This window comes from Fistularia commersonii, chromosome 35, assembly GCF_037954325.1.
Source record: "Fistularia commersonii isolate RoL2024-O1a breed Wild chromosome 35, RoL_Fcom_v1.0, whole genome shotgun sequence".
Lineage (NCBI taxonomy): Eukaryota > Metazoa > Chordata > Actinopteri > Syngnathiformes > Fistulariidae > Fistularia > Fistularia commersonii.
In genome coordinates this window covers 5883551-5909578 of record NC_141318.1, presented here as the reverse complement: position 1 = coordinate 5909578, position 26028 = coordinate 5883551, and the positions used below count along the sequence as shown (strand labels likewise).

At 38.6% G+C, this 26028-nt stretch overlaps 2 protein-coding genes across 8 annotated transcripts in view; one reads left to right on the top strand and one right to left on the bottom strand.

Annotated features, from left to right (window-relative positions):
- Window positions 1–7825, bottom strand: part of c35h4orf33 (chromosome 35 C4orf33 homolog) — a 63067-nt gene extending 55242 nt beyond the window's left edge. For 4 of the 6 annotated variants that reach the window (XR_015104443.1, XR_015104441.1, XR_015104442.1 and 1 more), the window contains exons 1-6: window positions 7236–7474; window positions 6971–7164; window positions 5881–5941; window positions 5731–5782; window positions 5449–5648; window positions 4402–4509 (exon numbers count right to left, since the gene is read on the bottom strand). Coding sequence is in view for 3 of the 6 variants with exons in the window: in XM_086142636.1 (XP_085998762.1) it covers window positions 4413–4509; window positions 5449–5648; window positions 5731–5782; window positions 5881–5941; window positions 6971–7164; window positions 7236–7300 (669 nt within the window). In the remaining 3 variants the exon portion in view is untranslated. The other 2 variants (XM_086142637.1, XM_086142635.1) reach the window with 2 other exon arrangements.
- A 101-nt stretch (window positions 7826–7926) lies between these two features.
- Window positions 7927–25615, top strand: LOC147214008 (sodium channel and clathrin linker 1-like). Of its 2 annotated transcripts, XM_086142349.1 has the most exons (21): window positions 7927–8394; window positions 11217–11284; window positions 11571–11623; window positions 11739–11811; window positions 12428–12483; window positions 12814–12949; window positions 13481–13603; window positions 13765–13830; window positions 14362–14432; window positions 14815–14905; window positions 15187–15278; window positions 15841–16018; window positions 16175–16273; window positions 19320–19391; window positions 19526–19600; window positions 19735–19877; window positions 20108–20300; window positions 21696–21892; window positions 22503–22581; window positions 24349–24444; window positions 24826–25615. In XM_086142349.1, the coding sequence occupies exons 1-21, from the start codon at window positions 8361–8363 to the stop codon at window positions 24883–24885; spliced, it is 2055 nt and encodes a 684-aa protein (XP_085998475.1). In that variant the 5' UTR covers window positions 7927–8360; the 3' UTR covers window positions 24886–25615. The 2 variants fall into 2 exon arrangements, with proteins under 2 accessions (XP_085998475.1, XP_085998476.1); XM_086142350.1 differs by lacking the exon at window positions 22503–22581.
- The last annotated feature ends 413 nt before the right edge of the window (window positions 25616–26028 follow it).

The window sequence follows — 26028 nt, the reverse complement described above, 5'->3', positions numbered from 1 at the left end:
TCAGAATATTATCCAAGACTAAATGCTCTTTGGTAATTGTAAGCTCCTTCTAATTGTCAATTAATGTGCTTTCTTACTGAATAGGGTGAAATTCAGCAGGCTGCACATCCAGTACCGTACTTTTTTCATCCATCTAGTTTAAAATGAAGATAAACAAAACAGGAATGGATGAGAGACTCAGGAGGCAGGTAGGAATATAATGGGATCAATTAGCCAAACACCCATGATTTATATTACTTGTTGATAAAGAGGAAACCTTGATTTACTTTCTTCTCCTAATACAATGTAATATATTTCCAATATTTCTCTCTCTCTCGCTCTCTATCTCTCTCTCTCTTTGTGTGTGTGTGTGTGTGTATCTCGGGTGCATGACTGTTAATTATTAACTCAGACTATAAAATGTTAATGCATGTATTACCACTGAGTCATACTTAGGAGGCTGATTTCTATACGTATTTGCTTTCTGTACTTTGGAGCGATTCATCTTCTTGTTAACAAATATATATATATATTAACTACAAATGTGAAAGGATGAAGACCACTACTTGGTTTCTCTGTTTTTTCCTTCTTTATATTTTTCCTGTTAGTGTCTTCTCTCCCCGCTCGGTGCAGCTTCATTGAGAGACATAACTACCCTGGCTCTCATTAATGTCCCTGGCATCCACTTGGCTCTGAATCACTCATTCCTTCTCCCCAGTCTGCTTATAGCTTCATTCCACTCTCTGTGCATGCCATCCTTGTACAAGGAACATCAGTGGCTTTGACTGCAATTAGTACCTGCGTCATAACACACTGACATACAACTACACAGGCCATATGCAGCATTATGGTCAGATCTTCATTTTTTTTTTTTGAATAACCAGCACTCCTCCTCAGATCTTACCACTGCATCACTCTCAGTAATGATGAATCTGTTTGACAACAATTAGGCAAAGCTGATAAGCGATTAGTTGTTTCGGGAAAAGTCCAGGATGCCATATAGCCCTCCATATAAAAGCTTCTCATTTAACTTCATCAGCTGTTGTTACGCAATGGTGGTTAATTCGAAAAATGCATTGGTGATGATGCATTTATTATGGTAGTTTGGTGACGGGGTACGACAAAGTCTCACTTAAGATGATCAAACCATGCTTTTATTTGTAGTATGTGGAAAACTAGAAGTGAGCCCTTTAAGGACTGTGTACTGTAGCGTTGATGAATTGTATCAATTTGTTCAATCTGTTGCCATTGGAGTGCAAAGACTATGGATTATCCCAGTATCTTACCAGCTCCAGTATGAATCATTCATTTTAGTTCTCTATCATAGACCGCCTAAAACAAGGCAAAGTCATTACCGCTTCCCACTTTTTCAATCTCTCTCTCATTTAATGTTCCAAGATCAGTGCTTTATCCCCCTCGTTCTATTTTTCATCACAACTTTACCCTCGTTCATACCCTCAAACACTCTTTAAACTTGAAGAAATGAAACCCACAGCTCTTGAATAAAAAAGAACTGGGTCTGGGTGATCACCAGAAAGTTCCTGACATGCAGAATAACCCTTGAGCTTGTTGTGAATGTTTAAGAGGAAGCTGGTCTCTTTTCCGAGGAGGAATATGATGATTCTTGTGCCTACTTGTCTGCCGGGTCTACGAAGGTAGACCAAAGCCAGCAACCTGTTCTGCTCTCTACTCGCTTCTCTTCAGACTAATTAGAGAGGTTGGATGAAATCTTTGTGGGGACACACTTCCTCTGCCTGCACATAAGCGTGTGTTTGTGTCTATTAACTAAAGCATTTCATTAAATTGTCACAAGTATCCATCAGAAGTGATTATCTATATTTTACATTTCATAAGATACAATGCACAAACAGTGTTTGTGTGCGTGAATGAGCGAGTGTGAGCTCGCATATGTTTGCGTGCACGAGAATACCATGCAGTGCGGTGGCAAGGCACCAAGGGACGATGATAAGGAGGGGGCTTAAGCAGTTGGCTCTCAAGGCCTAATCACTGCATGCATTTCAAAGGCGAGAACGCCAATTAAAACTGATAGGGCTCAATATGAGCTTTTGGGCTGCCATGGCTAAGAGTAACACATCCAACAGCCAGGCAGTTATCCAAGAGGAGCTTCTGATAAATAGTCAGGCTCTGCAGCAAGGGTGGGTGAGAGGGGATTTGAAGGGTCATGGAAAAAAAAAAGACAGGGATTTGTGAGTCCCCAATCATCATGTGTCAGTGTATGCTGGGGGTTTAGACGGCTTATGATCGTAACTTTGTGAAATGAGTGGCAAAGTATGTGATGAGATATAAGCGTGTTAATTGGTGAGCTGGAATGGTACCACTTTTCACCTGAAAACATAACCAGGCAACCCATTACACCAGTTTTCAGCAGTTACACTATGCTTACTCTCTCAAAGAACACGTTCTTGTTTAGATTAAAAAAAAAAAAATCCAGATGGCAACAAGTCTCTCATGTAAAAATAATCCACTGCCCTAATAATGTTCAGAGGCTGACATAGGCAAAGAATACTAATATGGATTAGCAAGTGTGAGTGAGAGCCTTGAACATGACTGCAGGATGAAAACCAAAGCATTTCTGAGTAATAAATTATACTGGTGACCTGTCAGTGAGGAGAATTCACACACAGGTAACTATAACAATCTCTTAAAGGCTATTGATCATGGCTGCCATTTGCTCATGCCAATGATGATAAGTTCCACCAGTGGGTCTCCCATCAAACACCAATTCAACAGTTGACTGATTTCATTTTTGGTCCAGATAGTGCTTCTTCAGCTTGAAAAATGGAAAGTAAAAAAAGAGTGGGGGAAAAAAACTCCTTTTATAAAGGTAATGATGCTGTTTTAACATTGGCAAGCAAATACTGTTCTCAGGCAATGCACGCTTGCAAACACCTCACTTGATTGGCTTAATGCAGTGTGGAAAATCGCATCACTGTAAGAAATGATACAGACAAAACCAATAATTTACTCATCTTCTTCTCATGGGGTTTAAATGAATGTCCCAACATGCAGAACTGTTACCTTAGCTTTAAGAGGAAGCTCATATAACGTAGTTTTCACACTATTTTTTTACCCAATTTTCTACTTGGAGGCAGATTTTGGTAGAACATCAGATGAAAATCTCTGGATTCTGGCTCTGGAATGCTCTATATCAGTTGTGGAAAAAAAAAGCTGTCAGCCAAATGCCTCACCAATACTGTGTAGATATATTCAGCATTATCTATCGTTGGGAACTCCTGAAGCTGTTGGCTTAACAGGCTGAAGCTGTGTAAATCGAAGTATAAGACTTGGAGAAGATCTCAGAACTCAGAATCATTCTTGGTTGCATTAGGAGCTGGAACACTAGCCATAATGACCTGACAAACAGGCCACACATATGTTATACAGTGAGATACTTACAAAAACAACATCCTTTAGTTTCCTTTTGTGCCATGAGAAAAAGGTTAATGTGAATTTTTGCACCCCAAAAAACCCTGAAAGGACGAAAGAGGCCAGCTTAAACTCCCGCTAAGTTATTAGTGATCCCATTTAGCCTGTCAGTGGCAGAGAATATACACTACAAGTTATTCAAGAGAGGACTTTACATGGTGTAAACAACTCAGCTATCTGATGACTTTAAAAAGTCCCATCATGTGAACTTTTCTTAACCCTAACCCTGCTCACCCTTAAAAAAAAAGCATTTGCCACATTTGGGGGCATTTGTCACAGTCACACTAGAACAAAATAACAGCACACTTCATCAGCAAAATGTAATCAATAAATTGATGTGTTTAATTACAAAGGAAAAATCAACAAAGAGATTGTAGAGATTGAAAGTGTATCTAATTACAGCACAACATCAAAAGCTGTGCTACATATCACTGGAGAACAGATTTTCCGTTTTAGCCTGCGTGGGTGTCTGGTTGTTTGTGTGTGTGTCTTCAAACAAAATTTGGGACCGAGAGTCACAAGACCCTGCTTCCGTTCATCTCTCTCAAGTGAAATACATCAACTCCGCAAGAGTTGAATGTCAAAGAGAGCAGTCTTTGCTGCTAGTAAAGCCACGGTGGGTCACACTCTGCTGATGCAATTTGAGGTGACGTCTAATACCTTGAGATGTGTGCGTGTCCATGTGTGTGTGTATGTGCATGCAAGTATGTGCATCTGTGTGAGAGATAATGCAATCTGACAAGCTGATAACATATTTCTTGTCACATCATTTGACATAATTAACTACTAAAGATTGATTGCCCTTTGTTCCCAGTCAATGAGTGTTTGCACCACTGTCCTCTTGCCACTGTGTGTGTGTGTGTGTGTGTGTGTGTGTGTGTGTGTGTGTGTGTGTGTGTGTGTCCGTCTGCTTTTGCATACGCTCATGTGCCTACATATGTGTGAGTAAGAGTGATGCAGTGAGCAAGGATAGACCTTGGAAAGGCTCAAGGTTTTCCCTTCCACAGATCAGACTCTGGCTGGACCCAGCCTTCTCCCATGATGCTTTGCAGACGGAAGTCTTGGAAATACTCCAGGCGGTGGCTAAGACAGGGAGAGAGAATTTGCACAGACAAAGCATGAATTCATTATGCACATGCACCATATAAGCTGTGTATGTATGTTTCGTGTTTCATTATCTGAATTTAATTAGCAACTAGAATATTTGCTCGGTAAATTAGAACAGTCAAAATCCTAAAACTCCATACCTCGATGGAGTGCGACATTCTTGAACTGAATACTGAGGTTAACACATCTTTAAAAATCATGACATGTATACTGATATTTTCTAAACCTGGAAAACATCTGCTTTCTCGCATAATGGAGATTTAAGATAAGAATTTAGCCTGGCAAAGTCATAAAAATATTTCTGAAATACCCATTCTTTATTTCATATATATATTTATATTAACATTACAAGCGCTTACCATAATAATCATAACTTAAAAGGAATATGCATTAAATGTGCAAGGCCAATATTTGAGTAATAGACAAAAAAATCAAGAGGAAAAATGAATCCAGATTTCGATGTCGGTAATTAGCTAGTGAAAGTGGTCTCCTAAGAGGTAATCTAAGATTAATTTGCAGTTCGATCAATGGCAATGATATTAGTTGTTGTCTTAGCAGTTGCGATGGAACAATATCATCCTAATTTCATATGTGTGCTTGTGTGTGATGTGATAAGAATCAATGCAAAGTGGAATGAAATGGAGCAGGAATGCTATCACCACTTTCCCAACAGGGACCTGCTAGAGTGCTGAGGCTCCGGCTGCAGGCTAACAGAGCCAGAATGTTTTGATGTTTCTGGTTAAAATTAGTTGACATAGATATGGGACACGGTAGATTTGGTTTATCAAGGGAATGGAATATGATTAGAGGCTCTATATAAGATTAAAAGCAATGCATTCTCAAGATTTTTTTGCATTCATTTTTAAACAAGGGAACGTGATGACAGATATAGAATTATTAAAAACGTGTACTCACAAGTTAGGTTTTTGGCCTTCTACGATCACCTCTTTGGGGATAGGGTAGAGAGCCTCATACGTGCGTTTTTGCCCTGAGCCATGGATGGCGTATGAATTCATCTTGTTGACATTCGGAGGGAAGTACGTCCAGGGTAGGAGAGCCTCACCCATCCATCTGTCTCCGGTGATTGTAGCATTAAAAGCCATGGGCAGTTGTTGCTGGGGGTAGAAATGCAGGAAGAATAAGAAATATTTAAAATTCTTAATTATCGCTTCAACAACCGCACTGGTATCTACCTACTTGGAATGCTTGGCCAACCCCCGACAACAATAATATCAAATGTTGTCCATGTCTAGAAAAAATACAGCAAAACCACAACAGTATATGTCCATGAGTCTTTGGTTGCAAATTAGTAACCATCTGTTGAGCAAATCAGTACACTGCACTTACGGACACACTTCCACTTCAAGGTAATTTTCTGTGGTGCTATCAAGGAAGAAGGACTCCACAACTGGGGAGTTGAAGAAGACAAAACGTTTTTAATTATTTCATATGAAACAGACAATATGAAGTTTCAGAATCAGTAACATAAATGCAGATGCCACGCCCAGTAACTTAGCAGCATGCTCATATCTACCTAGTCGTTAATGGGGCTGGTACATTAATGAGGCCAAATATAGGGGGCTCATTAGCCGGAAATCAAACTTACTTAAGGTCAATTAGATAGAATTGTTATTACTCAAACTCATTAAAGGTTAATTGCTTTGTCACTGTTGTAATGATAATGAAATTATTATTATAGCCTCATAAACAGAGTAAGTCCCTGTTCTGACTAACCTCAATCGACCATATTCATTATGTTATCTGAGCTTATAGAGTAACAATGCATCACCAAGTATCCATCCCACTTTATTAATGTAAACATTATGATATGTAAAACAACTGGGAGCAACACCTACATATGCTTAACACAAACCATTTGAATACATTTGAATACATAGTAGTCAGTAGAGTAGTAGTAGAATACTGTTGTGCTTTTGGAAATAGATAAGAATCACATCTAAGAAGTCTGTTTTTTCCTCAATGCTATTATTCCATACAATTTCTTCTAACAGGCTAATTAAAGTTCTATAATATATGATTGAAGAAGTAGTTTTAGTTATTTCTAAAGACATTGACAAAACCATGAATTTTAAATTCAGTAATAATTCCGGCACTAACACATGAATAATCATGCTCAACATAAATACAAAAACCAAGGTCAGATAAATAATTTCAATTAAAAATAATAAATTAGTTATAATGATTGGATTGGAGCAGGCTAGCAGCGCCCACCTACTTGCTTATTTGTCACTGACTGATCCTTTTAAATCCCAGGAATAATATCACATGAACTTTTCATTTGCTACAACCAATATGGAAAAAATACATATGTATTGTGTGTTAGCTATAATTTACTGAAATAGATGAAATCTTAGGCAACTGTCACATTAAAATCCCAATATATGCTGCGTTCTTGAGCCCCAGGAAAGTTAACTACCTTCATAGTCCCAAAGTCCAGGGAAGGGTTGGCCTGGGGGCCCTACAGGAGCCTCCGGGTCATTGAAGAAGGGAGCCAATACTTGCATCTTCAGCCCCCCTTCACCAGGAGAGAAAATTATGCTGATGGGCTCGTGGTCCACAGGATCGCTGTCCCATGTGTGACGGATCTTGAATTGCATTTGTAAGGCAGATCTGAAAGCAAAATGACATGCCATTGAGAATGTGCCTGTTGGCAGTAGAGCAGCAATAAATTCAAAACTTACATAGATTCACAGCCCTGCAAAAAGAAGATGAGTTTCAGAAAATGCAAGCAACAAGCTAATGCCATGATGTCCAAGGCTCAAAGACCCTATGCTGATAAATTGTGAGATGGAGTGTTGTGTTGTGCTACCAGGAGATTAAATGCCCTTTTGTCACATTCATTGTGCAATTTGTTATCAAAGGTTTCTCTGTCTGTCATTAACTTAGCAAGATCATAAAATGTACTTCCTTAAGAATGGACCAAATAATGTCCCACTTACTTTCAGAGACAGTCTGATTTCTGTTCTTTCACAAAATCAGAAGAAAAGTTGTGGAATATAGAGTTAATTGTCAAAGATGAACAGGAAGATAATCACATGACGAGGTCAGGCTATGATAAAGCTTGTTGTCCCGCTGGAACAGGGAAGCTTTATGTCGGGCTATCATAAGTTTTACAATTTTTGATTAACAGAGCCTACTTAGCGGGAATCCACATATAAGCTGCTTCAATTTGAAAGGGTTTGAAAAAAAATCAACCCGAGAGTTAATTTTTAAAAATAAAAGTGTTTGTTTTTTTCGACACGGCCATAAAACCACTACGTGTCTAAAGCGAGAGCGGAACCTTAGTGTCTTGTACTGATGGGACCACTTTTACCGGTGCACCACCTCACTTCCATTGGCTGTCATTGGTTCGCTTCAAAACTGACGGCGGAACTAAGGGCTAAAGTAAATATGAAAAGGAAGGAATAATTACATTTTCAAACAATTTCCGCGATAATTGCCCATATGACCCCTTCACTTCAGTTTGAATAACTTTCTATTTAATTTACATATTTTAATTGGGTAACGGACTTATCTTAAACAAGTCTTGCTAAATAGTAGCTAGCAGAGATTTACTAGCTGTTCAGACCGACGCGAGCGGCGGAAGGTTGTCATTGGTAACGCTTGATAATTAGCTTTCTGCAAATGTCTTTCAGATTTTATAAACAACGTTAGTGCTTGTTTTATTGAAACAATGCAAGAACAGCTTGGGATCCAGTGTTCAGGCTGATGGTTCGCTGCTTTCATGTAAAACCTCGGTCTCGGGTTTTAGCTGCTTTAACGTTCTTTAGTTTTACATACGCTCCTCTGCTCACTGGACCTTCAGCATGGAAGCAGAAGTTGAGTTCTTGCGTGATCAAGGTAAGGGCAAGGCAGGGAGTGTTTCTGTAGTGATGTTTGTGTTCGATCTAAAGTTCTTCAGCTTTCAGCCGTGATAAATCTAGTCAGAAATGTCGTCGATTGGTATTCACAAAACATCGCGACCCAACCGAAACACGACAGCTTACTAATGCTACTGCCATGTTGTTTTGATATCCACACTAAAGTGTATATCAGTGTGTGTTCAGTTGATGTAAATTCAGTGGTTTTGAATAATATGCCTTATGAGGATCGGTTCTTACCACGAATCATTATAGCTATATTGTAACTGATTTAATTTTATTATAATTCTCACCCAATTGTTTCTCCACTTGTTACTGATAACTTCTTTGATTGTTATTGGCTACCCAAATTCATCACACATTTTCTCTATGTAGTTTGATATTAACATATTACAAGTAAAAAGGAGTATTGAAAGTACAGCCCCTATAGTTAACCCTTAAGTTGGCCTAAAAGATCATAAATTGATTTTATTTTTAGATTTATTTATTGCTGGGTTGATGGGAAGGATGACCAATGGGGAGGGGATTGAGATATAGCCACAATCCACAATTGGCCACAGTTTGTCATACCTCTTTCTGAATATTGTTTTAATTTTGACTTCTGCTTTTTTTTTATTTTACTTTTCATCTTTAACAACATAAATAAAAAGGAAACATCACAATGTCCCCTAGGAGACAAATGAAGTTTTTGAATTGATTGAATAATATCCTCAATGTAAGCTTATAGTTCACAAAACACATGGCAGAAAATCACAGACCCGTGAATAACATGATCAGACATAGTCTTCTGATGTTGTACTCACATAGGCAAAATTGTTGGTACCCTTCTTTTAATGAAAGAAAAACTTACAATGGTCATTGAAAGAACTTGAAACTGACAAGAGAATTGTAATAAATAAAAAAAGGACTGAATTTTAACCAATGAAAATCAGAAATAAGTGGGAGGTCAACAGAATCAGTTTAAAAACAAACTAATGAAAAATGCTGGGACAAATATAATTGTACCCCAAGAAAAAGATTGAAAATATTTTTTTTTTATTACATGTTAAACTAAGGTGTGTCCTCTAATTAGCATCAAAGATGACTTCAGACTTTTAGCCAGTCAATCTGTCTATTTAAAGGTTGACCAATAGTCACTGTGCTGTTTGGTGACAATGGTGTGTACCACACTGAGCATGGATAGCAGAAAGCAAAGGAGATTGTCTCAGGAGATTAGAAAGAATATTATAGACTAGCACATTAAAGGTAAAGGCTACAAGACCGTCTCAAAGCAGCTTGATGTTCTTGTGACTACAGTTGCACATATTAGCCAGAAGTTTAAGGTCCACGGGACTGTATCAAACCTCCCTGGATGTATTCGCAAGAGGAAAATCAATAACAAATGGAAGAGACAGATTATACCAATGGTAACCAAAGAGGCAATAACTTAATTGAATTAATTAATTAAAAATGAACTTCAAGGTTAAGGTACATGTTAAGGTACACTATCTCACTAATGTAAGATAGTGCCATCCATCACTGTTTAAACCAAAGTGGACAACCAGGCAAGCAGAACACTGGCCCTACTGTGAAACATGGAGGAGACTCGGTTATGTTGTGGGGTTGTTTAGCTGCATCTGGTACAGGGAGTCTTGAATCTGTGAGGATACAATGAAATCTCAAGACTATCCAAGGCATTCTGGAGAGAAATGTGCTTCCCTGTGTCAGAAAGTTTGGTCTCTTTCACAGGTCATGGGTCTTCCAACAGGATAATGACACAAAAACACAAAGCTAAAAAAAACCACCCAGGAATAGCTAAGCGCAAAACATTGAACTACTCTGAAATGGCCTTCGATGAGCTCTGATCTAAATCCCATTGAAAAACTCTGGAAGGGGCTAAAACATGCTCTGTGAAGAAGGCACCCTTCAAACCTGACACACCTTGGACAATTTGAGCATTTTGCTCACAAGAAGTAGGCCTTAATATCTGTTATCAGGTGCTAAAGCCTCATTAATAGTTGATTGCAGTGATTGCCTTAAAAGGTTTTGCAACATATTAAGTAAAGGGTACCATCATTTTTGTCCAGGCCAGTTTCATTATTTTGTTTTTAATATTAACCTGTTAAAGAACCATTGTAAAAGTAATGGCTTATTTTCATTGGTTGATTTTCAGTTATTTTTTATTGATTATTATTTTTGTTAGTTTCAAGTTATTTCATTACCATTGTGGGCTTTTCTTGTCTTAACAGAGGGGTAACAACAGTTTTGTCCATATCTATCCTCTCTTGAAATGAGAAGGTTGTTTCATTGCATGATAGAAATATGTATCTACTGTTATCTTTCTGTTACTCAGGGCATAAGTCCCTTGCGAAAGGAAAAAAATGTAAAAGTAGAGCAATATCAAAGTCAACAGCTTATTCTGTACTGTATTGACTGTGCTGCTCTTTGTCAAATACCATATCAACTGAATTTCAAGATCAGGAGGTAAATTCAGCTAAAGTGAATCAATAAGTGCTCTGTCTGTCATGGATTTAGTTTTGGAACAGTTCAGACACATAACCACAAACTTCCATCTTTTTGAAATTGCAGCCTATGAGATTCTGTTCAATAGAGAACAAAGTTTTCTTTGAAATGACATAAGAGATGTGGGGCGGTAGAATTTCCCAATAACTTTCCGAGTTCCATCCTGGATGGGATGGTTTTTGACTATCTGTATGAGCATTACAAGAGCAGATGATGTCACGAAAGTGAATAGGATAGGATGTTTTGAAATGTGTAACCTTAACTTGGAGTATTTTAAGGTTTCAGGTGTGTTTGTTACAGTTCACAGGCTGAATTCTGCTCTCAGCCGGTACCAGGATGCACACTACCCTCAATCCTCTTCATCTCAGGTACACAGCCTTCTTTATTCAGCACTATTACGTTTATGAGAGTAAAACCTATTTGAAACAGCCAGGGTCACTTTGTGTTTTCTCGCTGCAATAGGCAGTTCTGCGGCTTTGCCAGGAAATAATTTTAAAATCATATTTCTATATGTAAATTTTAATTTACTTTTTTCTTATCAATATACCATCTACATATATGAATTATTTGAATTATGATGGGATCTTGAGTCTTAAATCAACCTTGACTGATCAGCCTTCAGTGTTTTGACTCTTCTTGTCCTATTCTCATCAGGTTGAGGAGGGAAATCAGGGAGAGTCTCCTGCTCCCTGGATCTCAGATAGAAGGTCAGAGAAATTATCATTTTGTCTTTATACAGGTCAATGTTCAGCTATATTAATATTGTGTATATAGCCTTGAGCATAGAACAAAAAGTGATTTCAGCATTATTCTATGTTACAGTATAATGGCTCCATTGATGGCTGAGTATGATCGGCATATTGATGAAATGACTGAACAGCTGCAGAAATATCAGGTAATCAATGCAAGATGTATCACATTAAGTATTTTAACTTTGTCGGCCAGCTGTCATCTCTTGCTCTATTATTCTATCTATATATACCTGTATACGGAAAATGTTTGTGACAGTTCCCCTTCAACCAGGTTACGATCTATCATTGTCAAATGTTAGCGTGGAACTGGACTTTGTTTTGTTCTTCAAAGATGTTCTACCTCTCATTTTAGAGGCTTTTTCAGTGCCAACAGACTGGGGAGTTTCTAGCAAATCTATGTGCAATATCATTTATGTATCTGATGTCTCCCATACGTACCGGTATATATATTAATTTTGAAGAATCTTTTTATTTTGTATATACGTAAAACTTGGATTAATATTATTGGTAATTATACTGCACAACTAATGGGGAGTAAACACACTTACATTCAAAAAATGCATCGGTGTATGGTTTTGAAAGTCAAGGTAGCTATTCTACTCTATCTAGAGTGTAAGATTAAGAGTCAAATACTTATCCTATGTATTACTTCTTCATAATTTGTTTTTTTTTATTGCCCCCATCCTTTACTTCGTGTGTGGTTGCCATTAGGATTCCCTGCCTTTTTCGTGACATGTCAACATGTTGTTTAAATAATAGGTGTCCATAAAAGAAGTCAAAGCAAAGCTGGAGAAGCTTGTCAAGGAGAATGAAAGGTATTAAAGTTCCTCTGCTGGTATTTCAACAAGCGAAAATAGTTAATAATGTGAATCCTTCAAATCTGTAGTTAAGATTAACAAATATTAAATTTTTCATTTCAATTTGCATACATTCACTTTAACTTTGCTATTACTAAGTGCTACAATGTGTGACATCCGACGAGTCGAAGTAAAGTAGTCAATTTGGCTGGTAATAAAGGCATCAATTGCTTTTTTTATTCAGCTAAGTAAAGTGTGTCTAAAAGACCATAATTTTCTGCTACCATTTTCAAATTCCAAAAATAAATGTTTCATACTTGACTCATAATACCGATCACTTTTTCTCAGTCTTCATGCAGAACTGAGGGACTGTGTGGAGAAACAGCTTCAAGCCCTTCCAGTGTCATCAGAAGTGGATGGTGCTACAATGGAGGATGAGGGGGTCATTAAAAATCTACACGAACAAGTTCAGCTAACTGAGCAGGTCCCCGTTTTGCTTTATTTACAGCCATTGTTAGACAACAAAATACGTGAAGGCAAATTAATGACAGGCCCAAAACACTTTGATTTGGGTAATGATCACAGCTTAGGTTCAAATAAGCAATTTTCGTTATGTTTTACGTTCTGACACCTGTAAATGACTTAGTTGCACTAGGGTGCCTAAAGTTTTGAAGCACCAATGTTATTGCGCCATTGGAGTGATAAAAGGGGGGTATTCTGTGAGATGAAATATCATGGCCTTTGTGAGAATAGCACAGGCTTTTAATATCTGAATCCTATCATACAAGAGTCATTCACCGACAAAAATATGCAAACATCTCTCCCCCAGGTAGGGCTACTTTTCTAGTGCTGTGGACTGCAGAAGTAATTTGCAACAGGGCAAAATTTGGAATAGAACACCATTTTTGATCTCTGCTATTTTGCAGACTAAGACTTCAAAAAAAAAAAAAAGGAAGCGAAGCAGATGGCCTTAGTCTCATTGTACCACCAGTTGGGTTCTTGTGCATTTTTTTAGGAGCGTTTGCAGGCTATGGAACTGTGGCAGACAGCAGCACAGGAGCTTGACCACCTCCAGCAAATCTACCAGAAGACAGTCTCTGATGCACAGATCCACAACGCTCAGAGCAAACAGCTGAAGGTTTGAACTTACTTCATTAGAACATCTTGCATACCCTTCACCACTAGATGGAGCAACCAACATAGAAATGAGAATAATTACAGGCTTCTGGCTCTAATTAATCCTTGATGTAAGCTAATGACAATTAAAAGCAATTTACTTTTCAAAAACATTTTTCACAGGATCAACTTGTTCAGGGCCAGCAGCATTTGCATGAACTCCAAGTAGCCAATCAGAAACTTGAATTGGTAAGTAATGACATATGAAACCATGTTAATTTATTTCCCCTTAATTAGTCTTTGAATCAAATTGCCATGCATATATCCAAAATTAACTCGATACTAGTAATTACCCTTCTAACAAAGTAATGAATGAAATATACAGAAAGGGGGGAAAAAGATCAAACATGAGCTCAGTTAGTTCTTATAGAAGGAGGTTCAGCGCATATTCCACATACGAAATCAATAGCTAGTACAATGTACATATAAATATACACAGTGCTTTTGACACAACTCTGACAAGAGAGTAATAGGATATCCATCTGATGTATTTTTAATGGCAGGACAAGCCTTGTGCAGTTCCCCTCAAGCGTCCTACATTAGGAGCCTTTTCACTCTGACTGAGAACAATTGACTTTTGAACAGAGTGACAAGTATATGCTCTGTGGGGTTTGATGTAAAAGGGCAGATAAGTTTTTTTTAGGAGAAAGTTAGTTTTTGCATTAATTTCAAAGAATTATGCCTCAAAAATTGCAGTCATGCATCTCTTGCCATGCACAGATGAACCAGCAACTCCTGAAGACAGTGACAGAGCAAGGCTCAGAGATGGAGGAGCTACAAATCCAGCTGAGGTAACTAAATGCCATATAGTAGGCATCTGAAATTTTAAACCTTGAACCGACTCAGTCTTCCTCTTGCTGATTAAGCATGGCTTTGCCTTCTGCTATGCTTGAATTTATGAACTGTTCCCTTTAAAAACAAAATCACTCGTGCCCAGTCATGTGTCTCTGCCAAGTCAAACCAATTAAGTTCTGTGTTCTCAACACAAAGCTGAATGGATGACATTAAAGTAAACAATGCTACAATTAGGTCCTCAACTCATGCAGGCTTAAAACGATATCACACCAGTCCTTTAGAGGATGACACCAATCAGACAGAGCTCAATGTAAATGCTGTGGAAAATCTCCATAACCTCATGCTGAAAATGTTGTGTTTCTGTGCTGCCTGTTGCAGACAAGCCAAAGCTGAGCTGAGAACAGCAACAGCAAAAGTGGATGAGATGACAAAATTGCTCCAGAACATTCAGGACCAGATGCAGAGACGGGTGAATAAAATAATAGAATCAATAATCCATATTGACAGCAAGAGCAAACCTGTCATGGAATTAATACCTTAGCTGATACAAAAAATATAAAAGCTGTGTTTTTGTTCTGTGTTAAAGTATATATTCATCATGTTGACCAAATTTTGATAATATCATTTCTAAGGGTTCCATTGTAATGTTACTGCTGGTTTAGAAATCAGATCTTCAGACATCAAAAGAAATTATAAACTACATTTATAAAATATATATTTTTAAGTCAGCTCTAAAGGCTTTATGTTCAGGAGGAAGATGTCGCTGAAGCTCAAGGCCGAGAAGACGCAGCCGACAGACGTGGCCAACAGCTTCAGTCAGCCTTGAGCCAGGTTGAGGCCCGGTCAGTACTTGGTAATCTTTTACTACACCCGCCATTCTTTTTTCTAACTTTTTCCGGCAATCTATTTGTGTAAAATTTTCTGATGTGTTGTCTTCTTCTGCTTCTTCTTCTCCTCTGGGCTTTTCCCTTCGGGGTCGCCACAGCGAATCAACCTCCTCCATTTAACCCTATTTTCTGTATCCTCCTCTCTCACACGAACTACCTTCATATCCTCTCTCACTATGTCCATAAATCTTCTCTTTGGTCTTCCTCTAGACCTCCTACCTGGCAGCTCCAGTTCCAGCATCCGTTTGCCAATATATTCACTATCCCTCCTCTGTACATGACCAAACCATCTCAGTCTGGCTTTTCTGACCTTCTCTCCAAAACATCTAACATGTGCTTTCTGATGTATCATCAAGGTCTTCAATTTAAATTCATGGCTGATATGATTCAAAATGTCAACCCCTGCTAAAGTCTCAACATGTTTTTTCAAATATTAGACATAAACATATATATATATATTTTGACTTTGCCAACCGTACATCAGAAGTAGTTCATTGTGATTGCTGTTTGTTGACAGACTCAAAGCAGCATCTCAGGAGGCTGAAGCTGTTCGCAGGGAGCAGAATGTGTGGGAGAGAAAGGTGGGAGAACTCCAGGCACGTTGCACTACTTTAGAGGAGGAGAAGTATGAAGCTTTGGCCAAAGTCAGAGAGAGTAATCAGGTAGCAGAGGAGGCTGCACTACAGAAGGACCAGGTGACTATCGTCTTGTTCTTACTTGATCTGATCCAAACCGTACCTTTTTGTCTCTCCATCATCAGCTGTGCTAACAAGTCTTCACAATCCTTCAGTGCTACAACTGTTTGCCCATTAAAATGGGTAACCCTGTCTGCGTTTACACTCTCCCTATAGGCCCTGTTAAGAGAGAAACAGCGGGCAGAAGAGCTTGAGAAAACGAAAGGGGCTATCAAACAGCTGATCCAGGATGCTGGTGCCCGCACAAGGAAAGAGGTATAAGGAACAATGGCCTTGTAGTCTTTTCCAGGCACAAGGGCAAGAGTAGGGGACTGAGGAGCACTGCGATTATGTGCTTTTAAGTGAATATCACAGAAAAACGCTACATACTGGTTTCATGTTTCTGTAATTCCACTGTAAATTTACATAATTTATGTAAGATATGCAAGGTATTTTTGCTTTTTAATATGTTTTCGGGACTTTTTTTGTTAATTTTTCATAGTCTGCGTCAACTAGTTTAAACTTCTATTCAATTGGCATTCATTTTGTCAGAGTCCCAATGTTTCCATCCGGCAGATATGCTGTTGGGATGTTTGATTTATTGGCTCTGTGCAGCAAAGAAAACAGAAAAAAAATCCCAGTGGAACCAATTCTGTACTGGTTGGAATTACAAACATCGGCAGCATGGTGAAATTACATCATGCACACAGTGCCAGGGAAAGTAGCGGCGTGGCCAGACACAAGCTACCAGTGTGGTTTGTTGATTTAGAGGATGTGTTTTGCAAATAAGGAGCTGTATAACTGCTGAATATGCAAAACAGGAACAAGGGTGAAAGTCAACCATTTAGAATACAAAACCTGCTTGCCTTTTTTAATGAATGCTCGGTGACTTCATTGTTTTATTATTGTCGTGGACAATTATAGATGTAAACAAATGGTGTTAGACGCATAGCTTTCTTTGCACAGAAAGGAGCATCAGAATCACAAATAACATTCTATCAGCACTGATTGGCAGGCACTAGTGATGCCAATATCTGGAGGGGGCGGGACCTTTATCCTAAGTAATTGGCTGACATAGTGTCAGCTTTTATTGAAAAATCTCTTGTCACTTCTGTCAGAAGCCTGTTGAGATCTATACAACCGCAGCTAAATTTAACTGTCAGCCATGTGTGCACTCACGACTCAGTGAGTGCTGATGCTGTACACTTTCATAGACAGAGACTGGTTTTGGGCATGACCAATGTTAGGAGAGCAATGAATTCAGGATAGAGTCCTCCCACAGCCCACACTATGCAGATTGTAAGCCTTACCCAAAAATTGCATTAACTAATCAGGCCAGGCTTCATTTGGAGCAAAATGGTTGTTTCTGCATCAGTGGGCAATGATCAGTGTCCTCCTTTTCTTAATGTAGTACCTGAGATCCATTTCGATTGTGGATTCTTTATTTTTTTTAGTAATTTCTTGTCATTTCCGAACCGTTGTCCTCTTAGTTGTTTTTGCAATGTAGTGACTTGCCGCTTGAGGTGGAGACAAAACATGTGCCATGGCTTCCATGAGATTCAGGCTGTGTATTTAAATAAATGAAAATTAGAGAAGCTTTTTTATTTATGTTTTTCAAATGAGAAATCATAAAATTGTTCCTCTAGATTCATCATAACACTGTTCTCGCACCTAAAATCAGCTTTAAAACACTGTCATTTAGGTCATTTCCTTGAAGTACATGGTTGTTTTTGGTATAATCTCTTTACACCAAAGAAATCTCTTCTTCAAGCCCAATGTTTACATAAAAAAGTTTTCAGAGTATAATCTGCCTTCCAGCTACACTACTTCTTCACCCTTGTGTTTGAACTAAGATGATGAACTAAGCCCAACGGGAAAGAATTGGTCTTTCCCTTGGCCTTACCTCACTGGGAGACATGTTGATTAATGCGCCATAATCATCCTCATTCATCGTCTTTCAACTACTAAATCCCGTTGGAGTTAAGTATGACAGCTGTGCCAGCTGTCATCTTAGTCATTGGTCGGACTTCAGCAAATGGGGTTTCAGAGTCACTGTTGATGTATTTGACTTTCAAAAAATACCGAACTTCTCTTGCCTTTGCCTTATTACCTCCTAGGTAATTTTCTCCTGGCACTGGAGATTAATGCTAAACAATGCAGACAAAGTAGGCAATTTCCTCGCCATAATCTCCCCCCTCTCATCCTCTCTTAAAGCCATATTGAGTAATGAGATAAACCTGAGTTAATCCCAAAACTGTTAACATTGTTAGTCGGGCCGCAAAGTCACCCGGGGAAATCGAGTGCCACTCAGACTGTTGCAAATGAAGGGTGGAGTTTTCCTACAATAGAGGCGTGTCCAGGGTTATCAACAGTCACTTTAAGCATATTTCTTTCCCAGGCAAAGAGGAAATAAATATAATCGCAACCCGCCTTAACGATATTAATCTCTGCAATACACACGCATGCAGGATCATTTTGTTGTCTTGTGTTTTATTCTTTAAAGGTACATTCCTCAAACCCAAAGGTCAATAAGCAAAGTGTTATGCTTATGTAATTTATAACTTCAGATTATTCTTTATCACTCCAGCAGTGGGAATGCAATACATTTTATTAATATTTGTACATAAAAAGTTGGATATTTGGAATATTTCTATATTTAATATCCCAATATGATCAAAAGCCTACAGAGAATAAGGTGCCTGAAAAACATCACAATTTTAATTGTCAGTTGCTTTCACTTTTCAAGTCATTGAATAGTTCATGCTCATGGCAAGTACCAAAATCTTTCAGGTCATAAGGTCTTTTGAGCTATGATAACCCAACTAGTTGAATAAGACTGAAGTAAAAGGCTTTCACTTTACCATTCAGCATTTGTAATTCGAGTTTTTAGAATAACGCTTTCTTCTTGAAAATCACTCCATTAACATATTTTACTAAAATCTCCAGTTTTTAGACTTATAGACTAATTGTCTTTTTCTCCTTTTATTTCAAATGCTTGTTTGGCATACTTCTCCAAAAGGCTCAGCATAGTAGAGTCAGATAAGGAGAATTGTAAGAATGAGTGAGGTTACATTCATCTAAATTAACGAAATCAGGGCTGCTGTCTGATTTGCCTCCTTTGAATAATTCAACTCACTTCAGTTGTGAATTAACTTAGCTGCTTAACTCGGCAGGAAAATAAGCCCCCAACTCAAGTATCTCATTTTGGTTTCATAACAGTGGAAACTACTGGTCTAAAGCATTGCAGATTACAAAACAATCACCCTCCCTTAATCCCTGTACTAATTGCGATATTTAAATTCCGTGACTTCTTCTCTGACAGGTGGATAACGTGCGCAAGCACTGCAACATTCAAATCCAGTGCATTGCCGAGGAGCTGTCTGCTTTGCAGCTGGTAAGAATTGAAATACAACGACTTCCTGGACTCCAACTAAATCCTTTTTTTTTTTTTTTACTTTTTTGCCTGTTTTTCTAGTCCTATATCTCTAACCTTCCCTTGAATCAAGTTGTTTTCTCCTACCTCTCCAGGAGTGTGCAGACAAAGAGTCTCAGATTGAGAGGGCCTTTCGTGAAAGAAAAGCTGTTGAGGAAGAACTGGAGAAGGTATTTAGTGTAAACACAAGCTAGAAGAATCCTCTTTATCCTAGTCCAGAGGTATTACACTAGTTGATTTTACTGTGGTTTTATGGTGATCATTCAGCAGCCTCTGTTTTGATTTTTTTTTGTGTTTCTTTTAGCTGTATAAAGAAGGCAGGGGAGAACCAGAGTTCAGGAAGATTGATAACCTTCACCAGAGATGCCTTAATGCAGAGAGGATGAAGGATGAAATTAACCTCACCCTGCAAAGCACCCAAAGTAAACTGAAAAAGCTGGAAATGGAGTGAGTGGAGCTATTGTCACTGATTTAATAATTCCTCGCCAATATGGGCTCTTTGCTGTTTAAGATTTGTTGTCATAAAGATCACACTTGAGTCCAGTAATGAACCTTTGCTTTTTGTTCATTTTACCTTTTCTTCCTTTCACATCATGGAGAAAATTAAGTGGTGGGGACAAGTGAGGTGGCAGTGGTGCATTTCTACTTCTGTCTCTCTTCCATCTCCTGATCTTTAGCTACAGCGAGGAACTTTCCCGTTACCAGGAGGAAGTACGTCGGCTGCAGGGCTCTCTAGCCACAGCCCGGGATGACTGTGTCGGTGTCAGTGAGGAAAGACTGCAGTTGCAACAGGAGAACATGCAGCTCCGGAGGGAGATGGATGAGCTGCGCAAGACAACGCTGCTGGTCCAAAAGAAAGCGAAACAACAGGTCATTTTTATTTATAAAACACAGAATAGCAAGCACTTACCTTCAAGGGATTTACAGTCTCTATGAAACTTTACAACCTCCGGCCTAAGATATTTTGAAAAAGTAACAGGGAAAAAATCTGGTTGGGGTGAAGTTCTTTCGGGGGGGTTAGGGGAACCTTTTGGAGAGCCTCAGGATGCAGGATGGACAGATGCTTTGTTGTGTGATTCCGAAAGACTGGGCTCTCTGGTATCTTACCACCGTACAGAACATGCAAAAGGTTAATTCATGACTGTAGATTGTCGTATTTCTTTCCTGTGATTGACTGGCCACTGATCCACAATGCAACCCACCGTTTGCTCAGTGTCAGCTGGGATTGGCTTAAGCACCCTTGCAACCCTGTGTGCAGAAAAGGGGATATAGACCATGAATGAAGGAATTTATGACAACTGTGATCTATTTGATTAATGATGATCCAAGTCAAGTTGTCAAGATGAGGTTACGGAGCCAAATGATCACCAGATTACCTAGGAGACGCAAGAGAGCAAACAAAATAGTTTTCTAGAACATTGATTCAGCGTAATTGAGTGATGCAGTTTGTAAAGAAGTAGCAGATGGTGCAAGAGTTTGGATCCATGAAGGCAGTTGTTACACAAGAGTCCCAGTATGCTCTCTGATTCCTTAGAGACCCAGGAGAAGACAGATAGCATGACTCCAAGTCAGCATTGAGCCCTGAGAGGGGGAGCCTGTTTTATTTTGGCTGATTGGGCAATAAATCAGATAAAACTTTCCAGTTTTGCATGCTTTGGCAGGGCAGTGAATAATCATAATGAATACAGTTTACTACTACAATTATGCAGTTATCCAGTATAACTGTAACATTACACATTAAACTTGTAAGCTGGGCAATGACCACCAAGACAGTATTTTTAGAAACCGCATGTGATTTGGCCCAAAGGTGACATAAGTATGTTAACTCCTGAGAGACACACATCAGGAAATACTCGTTTCATATTGTCATTTTTTTCCTTCATACAATGGATAAAGAAAATTTTAGAAAAATTAAAGAAAGAAAGGAAAAAAAATAACTCAAAATAGGAATGATGGTTTGGATTTTGAATCAGAATGCAAGTAAATAAAACAGCAATTGCAGCCAGTGAAATACAATAATCAACACTGGTTGAAAAGGTAAGAGATCCTTGAGAGCATTAAGACTCCAAACAAATGCTTCAGGATCATTCTACCCACTGAATGCGTTTTTCCACGAACAAAACCATATGAGATTATGCCTCATGCACTAGTGGAGCATTCATAAAATGGTGCAAATCATTTACCTGTAGCTCAGCATCTATAATAATTGGTCGTCTTCAAGGAGGAATTGAATCGTTTTTTTGTTTTTGTGCTCCCCTTCTGTAGGTATCACAGATCGAGGAAGACTTTAGCCTAAAGGAGCAGGGGCTTGACGCACGCATCAGGGAGCTGGAAGAAACCAGCAAAAGCTCCAGTGCCAATCTGACACAGCTCCTCAGAGCACAGCAGAAGACAACGCAACGCTGGAAGGATGAAGCCACCAACCTGGTTCAGGCTTTTGAAGCAAAAATTAAACATCTCAAGTAAGAACTGATGCAGTTACTGAAGACAAAAGGATACAGAGTGTGAGCAGAGATACGTTTTGAGACTAAAAGTAGGAAGAGTAAAACTTTAATCCACGTGAAAGCAAACTGTTTGCTTATGTATAATGTGACTAAATAAATTGATTGTCATCCGCTGTTGTCGTGCAAAACTAACATGACAGAGACCGATTAAAAGACATTTCTAGACCGTTTCCTGCATCTGACACATCCATTTTGAAGATAAACTGTTTACTTGATTTAAAAACTTCCCACTGACATTTGCATGTTTTTTAAAACAGATAATTAATGTTTTTCCCTTCACTTGCTGTCAGTGGTCATAACTTTATTGCTGCTCAGTAAGTTTGTAAGCACCTCTTACTTCACAGACAATATAAGCTGAAAAATAGCATTGGAAAGTGAAAACATTTTTTTGAGATACTTGATTGCATTGCTTCTTAAAATAATAACTTTGGATAAATTAGATGAGGATTCATGTGTCAGATGCAGATAATTAAAAGAAGCATAGGGTTATCTTCAGCAAGTGAAGCACTGCTGAGATCAATGAATATACATATATATCTTCAAAATAATAAATAAATGTACCTTTCAGGGCAATGCTGAATCGACAGAAGCAACGTACACATGAGCTCGAGATTCAGCTGGAAAGTAACCACAAGACAATTGCTGAGGTCTGTGCAACACACACTACTATTAGAGTATAGTGAAGAGCAAAGCAAGTTGAGACAGCGACCCGATTCCTAAAAGTTCAGATCCTATAAGAGAACTGTGAAATGAACATTGTGTTCTTCTGCACACTGTTTTCTACCATAAGGGAGGAGCTGACCTTTGTTGTTCATGCCTGTTAAGCTGCTGTTACCTTCAGCAAATATCACACCTGCTGTTCTCTGCAGCATTTACACAAACAGCTACAAAAAGACAAGAAATAAGGCATTTTCAACCATATAATCTTGAAGCCTTGTCAAGGGCCATCAAGCAGCATGATCAAGACAGCTGTTCAAAAATTACATTTTGTAATATATAGCATATATAGCATCAGAGAGGGTATATGGAATATTTGAGGCATATAAAATGAGATAACGTAAAGCATAATCGACATTGATATGAAGGGGGGCAGTACAATATTCAAAACAATATCATGATTTTCTGAAACAATTATCTGGTTATGTTTAGATAGGGTTAAACCGTTTATTTCACTGGTTTCTCAGCACGCACTGGCTGTTAATTCACCACCAGTACCACATTTTGCCAAATATACTGACACCCGGAATCTAGGGGAGGAGTATCTGTTGGTGCAGTGGTGCTGCAGTTAGCTGCAGTCTTGCCTCACAGTAAAAAAGTCCCAGGTTCACTTCTGGTGGGATTTATATTTGTTATCTATGTATGTGCTGATTTTGTCATAGTTCTCAAGCGTTGTCCTGCAATGTACAACATACAAGGGTTTAATTGAACACGAAGTACGTGTGGTTTGTAGAGGGAATTGTTGCACTTTTATAGATTCCGTTAAGTTCAAGCCATATTCTGTATGAACAAGTACAAGATGTCCAGTTGTCTCATCCTAAGGTCAAGCTTCACTTGAAGTGAAACTAAAATAGCATTACAATGATTTCATGTGAGTTTATTAATTAAAGTCATTGACATGATCAGGATGACGTTTTTCATTGGTCTTTAATGCAGGTTTTGATACATCTGTAACTAATTACCCAGCCCTATTATAAAACAATTATATTATGTAAAAAAAAAATAAACTGTTCTGAACGATACCCTACAAAAGCTATGTAAGATAATGGACAGTAAAACCTTTGTTTAATGGCACTTCTCCTATACTTAGAAAACAAGATTTGTTAAACAATCACCATATCCCTCCAACAGGATCTTGTACACAAATGCCTTGGGCAAAATTTTATTGAACTTATTCTGTAGTCTTCTAATGCTGTCTCTGAAAAGTCTTAGTGTTTTTGGTCAGTGGGGTCAAGCAGTGAGACCTGGATGGACCAAGTTCAAAGACTACATTGTGGCGGTGGCTGGCCTTAACTGATATCAGAAAGTCATTTCTGCAGCAGGGTGAGAAACTTGTGTTGAGCCTTATCGGTGAGGGATGCTTTCACTGTGAAAACAAAAAAATGGTGTCTGATTTGTCCAGGGGACGACTGAAGCGGCCACTGAAGGCTGGGATATTGCTCAGATATTGCTGAAGCAAATACCTTCCGTTGTACCCGTTGAGGGGAACCAATAATTGACCTCAAAGAGCAAACCAGGTGGCCAGGGAAGGGAAACAATACACGGCCAGGGTATTTATAGGGCTGTCGTAGAGCTTCTGAATTAATCCTTAGGGTCCATCAAGATGCCGGGCATAGGGATAACAAGGTAACTCACTCAGTTGAACCGACGGATGGATCATTGGATTAATTGATTGTACAACTTTTTTTTTTGTCCAGTATGAGACTCAGCTCGCAGAGAGTCAAGAGAAAACAAGCCGTCTCCAGAGACGACTGACGCAGGCTGAACAAAGGGCAACCACTGCTACACAACAGGTATAAACAAAGTATGGATTTGGAAGTGAAAAGATCACAATATGTTACATGCTGGGTAAAATGTGCTCAATTTCTGAATTTCTGTGCATTTATGAGCCACTTAATAATAAAAAAAATGAATATATTTGATAGAAAACAGTATAACTGTTACATGCATGTGACTTATTGGACACTTGAAAAAAAAACATTGGCATTCCCTATATTGTTGTCACTGGCCCCACCTCCTCCGTACATGCCTGTTAAATCTGAATTACATCACAAACATCACAAAATATGATGGATGAACAAATGACAAAAAAAGTCAATGGAATCAAAATAATACTTTGGGCATGTATCCCTTTTTAAATATTTATACTTTTTTTTTATTTTTTCCCCCCACAGCTGACATTGTTGGCATCCAGACGGGAAAAGGTCTCCATGGTTGATCTTGAGACTGAATAATGGAAACTGTCATCATCCTATGGGAGAAACAGCATGTTGCTGTTTCTAGCAATCCCATTTCAACTTTAAGGCCAAAGCAGATAAAAGCAATGGTTAGGTCAAATTAGATAGCTGCATTTTCCAGCTTTGTTCGGGACAATCTTAGACTGCTGGGACTGCCAGAATGACAAAATAATGACCCGGGTAAATACTAGAATACTAGAATTCCATATCATCAAGAGGAGGAAGAGCTTCCCTTTCCGCCAGGCTGAGCGGTCGAAGCAAGAACCGCAGAGAGACCAGACAGGAGGCTTGCCACCTCAATTGCGAAGTGCTTTGGAATCACCTAAAAAACTTTGGAAAAGCGGAAGTGTTTTATTTCCCTTTCTTTCTCTGTCTCTTTCCTTTTTTTTCTGTTAGTTTCCCCACAGTTGATTAAATTGGCTTCCCAGTAGAAGGAATTAACTGTTGTTTACCCATGGACTATGTCATTGCACTTGTGAAAAAAAGAAAAAAAAACAACAGCCATTTGTCATTTTCAAACATCAAAAAACAACATTTTGGCCATCGCATGTTATGAATTTTTTGGTTTAAATACTACCTGTTCATTTTTAAACTCGTATTGTACAAAATTCTTTATACATAGAGTTCATCGTTCAGGGTTTTTTTGTTTTTTTCAGCAATGAATAGTGCATGTTATTTATATACCCAAGCACCTGAGAGAGAATATATGAAGTTCAAAAATCCCAAAGCAAACAACAGCACCAGGATCTGTCACTCATGATGTCTGCCAGTTAGATATTGCGGTATATACTGATTCCAGCTTAATCTGGCTGTGTCAGTGGCTTCAATACTCGAGGCAAGAGTAACTCATGCTGCAGAACTTAAATCCAGAAATTGGAAAGCCCTGCTGGGTGCAGCGACTTTTTGTGGGAGCAAATAAATATACTGTATTCTACAGTGGAAGAGAATCATCATTACCACAGTCTGTACTCCAAGTATATTTTGGTTTATTTGGACCAGTATCGCAAAAACAGTTCTTCACGGGACTTTGAAAATATGAACAGAGCACACCACTCTCTTCTTTTAGAATCTCAACATGAAATACTTGAGAGAAGGAAACTGCCCAAATAACTTGACAGAAAAGCATCATAAAGAAATAGA

Bases quoted from the DNA above. Each gene is read 5' to 3' on its own strand.
- LOC147214008 (XM_086142349.1), top strand. From the start codon at position 8,361: ATGGAAGCAGAAGTTGAGTTCTTGCGTGATCAAG. The intron at 19,392-19,525 runs GTAAGAATTGAA...CTACCTCTCCAG, and splicing joins AGCTGTCTGCTTTGCAGCTG to GAGTGTGCAGACAAAGAGTC. The intron at 19,878-20,107 runs GTGAGTGGAGCT...CCTGATCTTTAG, and splicing joins CTGAAAAAGCTGGAAATGGA to CTACAGCGAGGAACTTTCCC.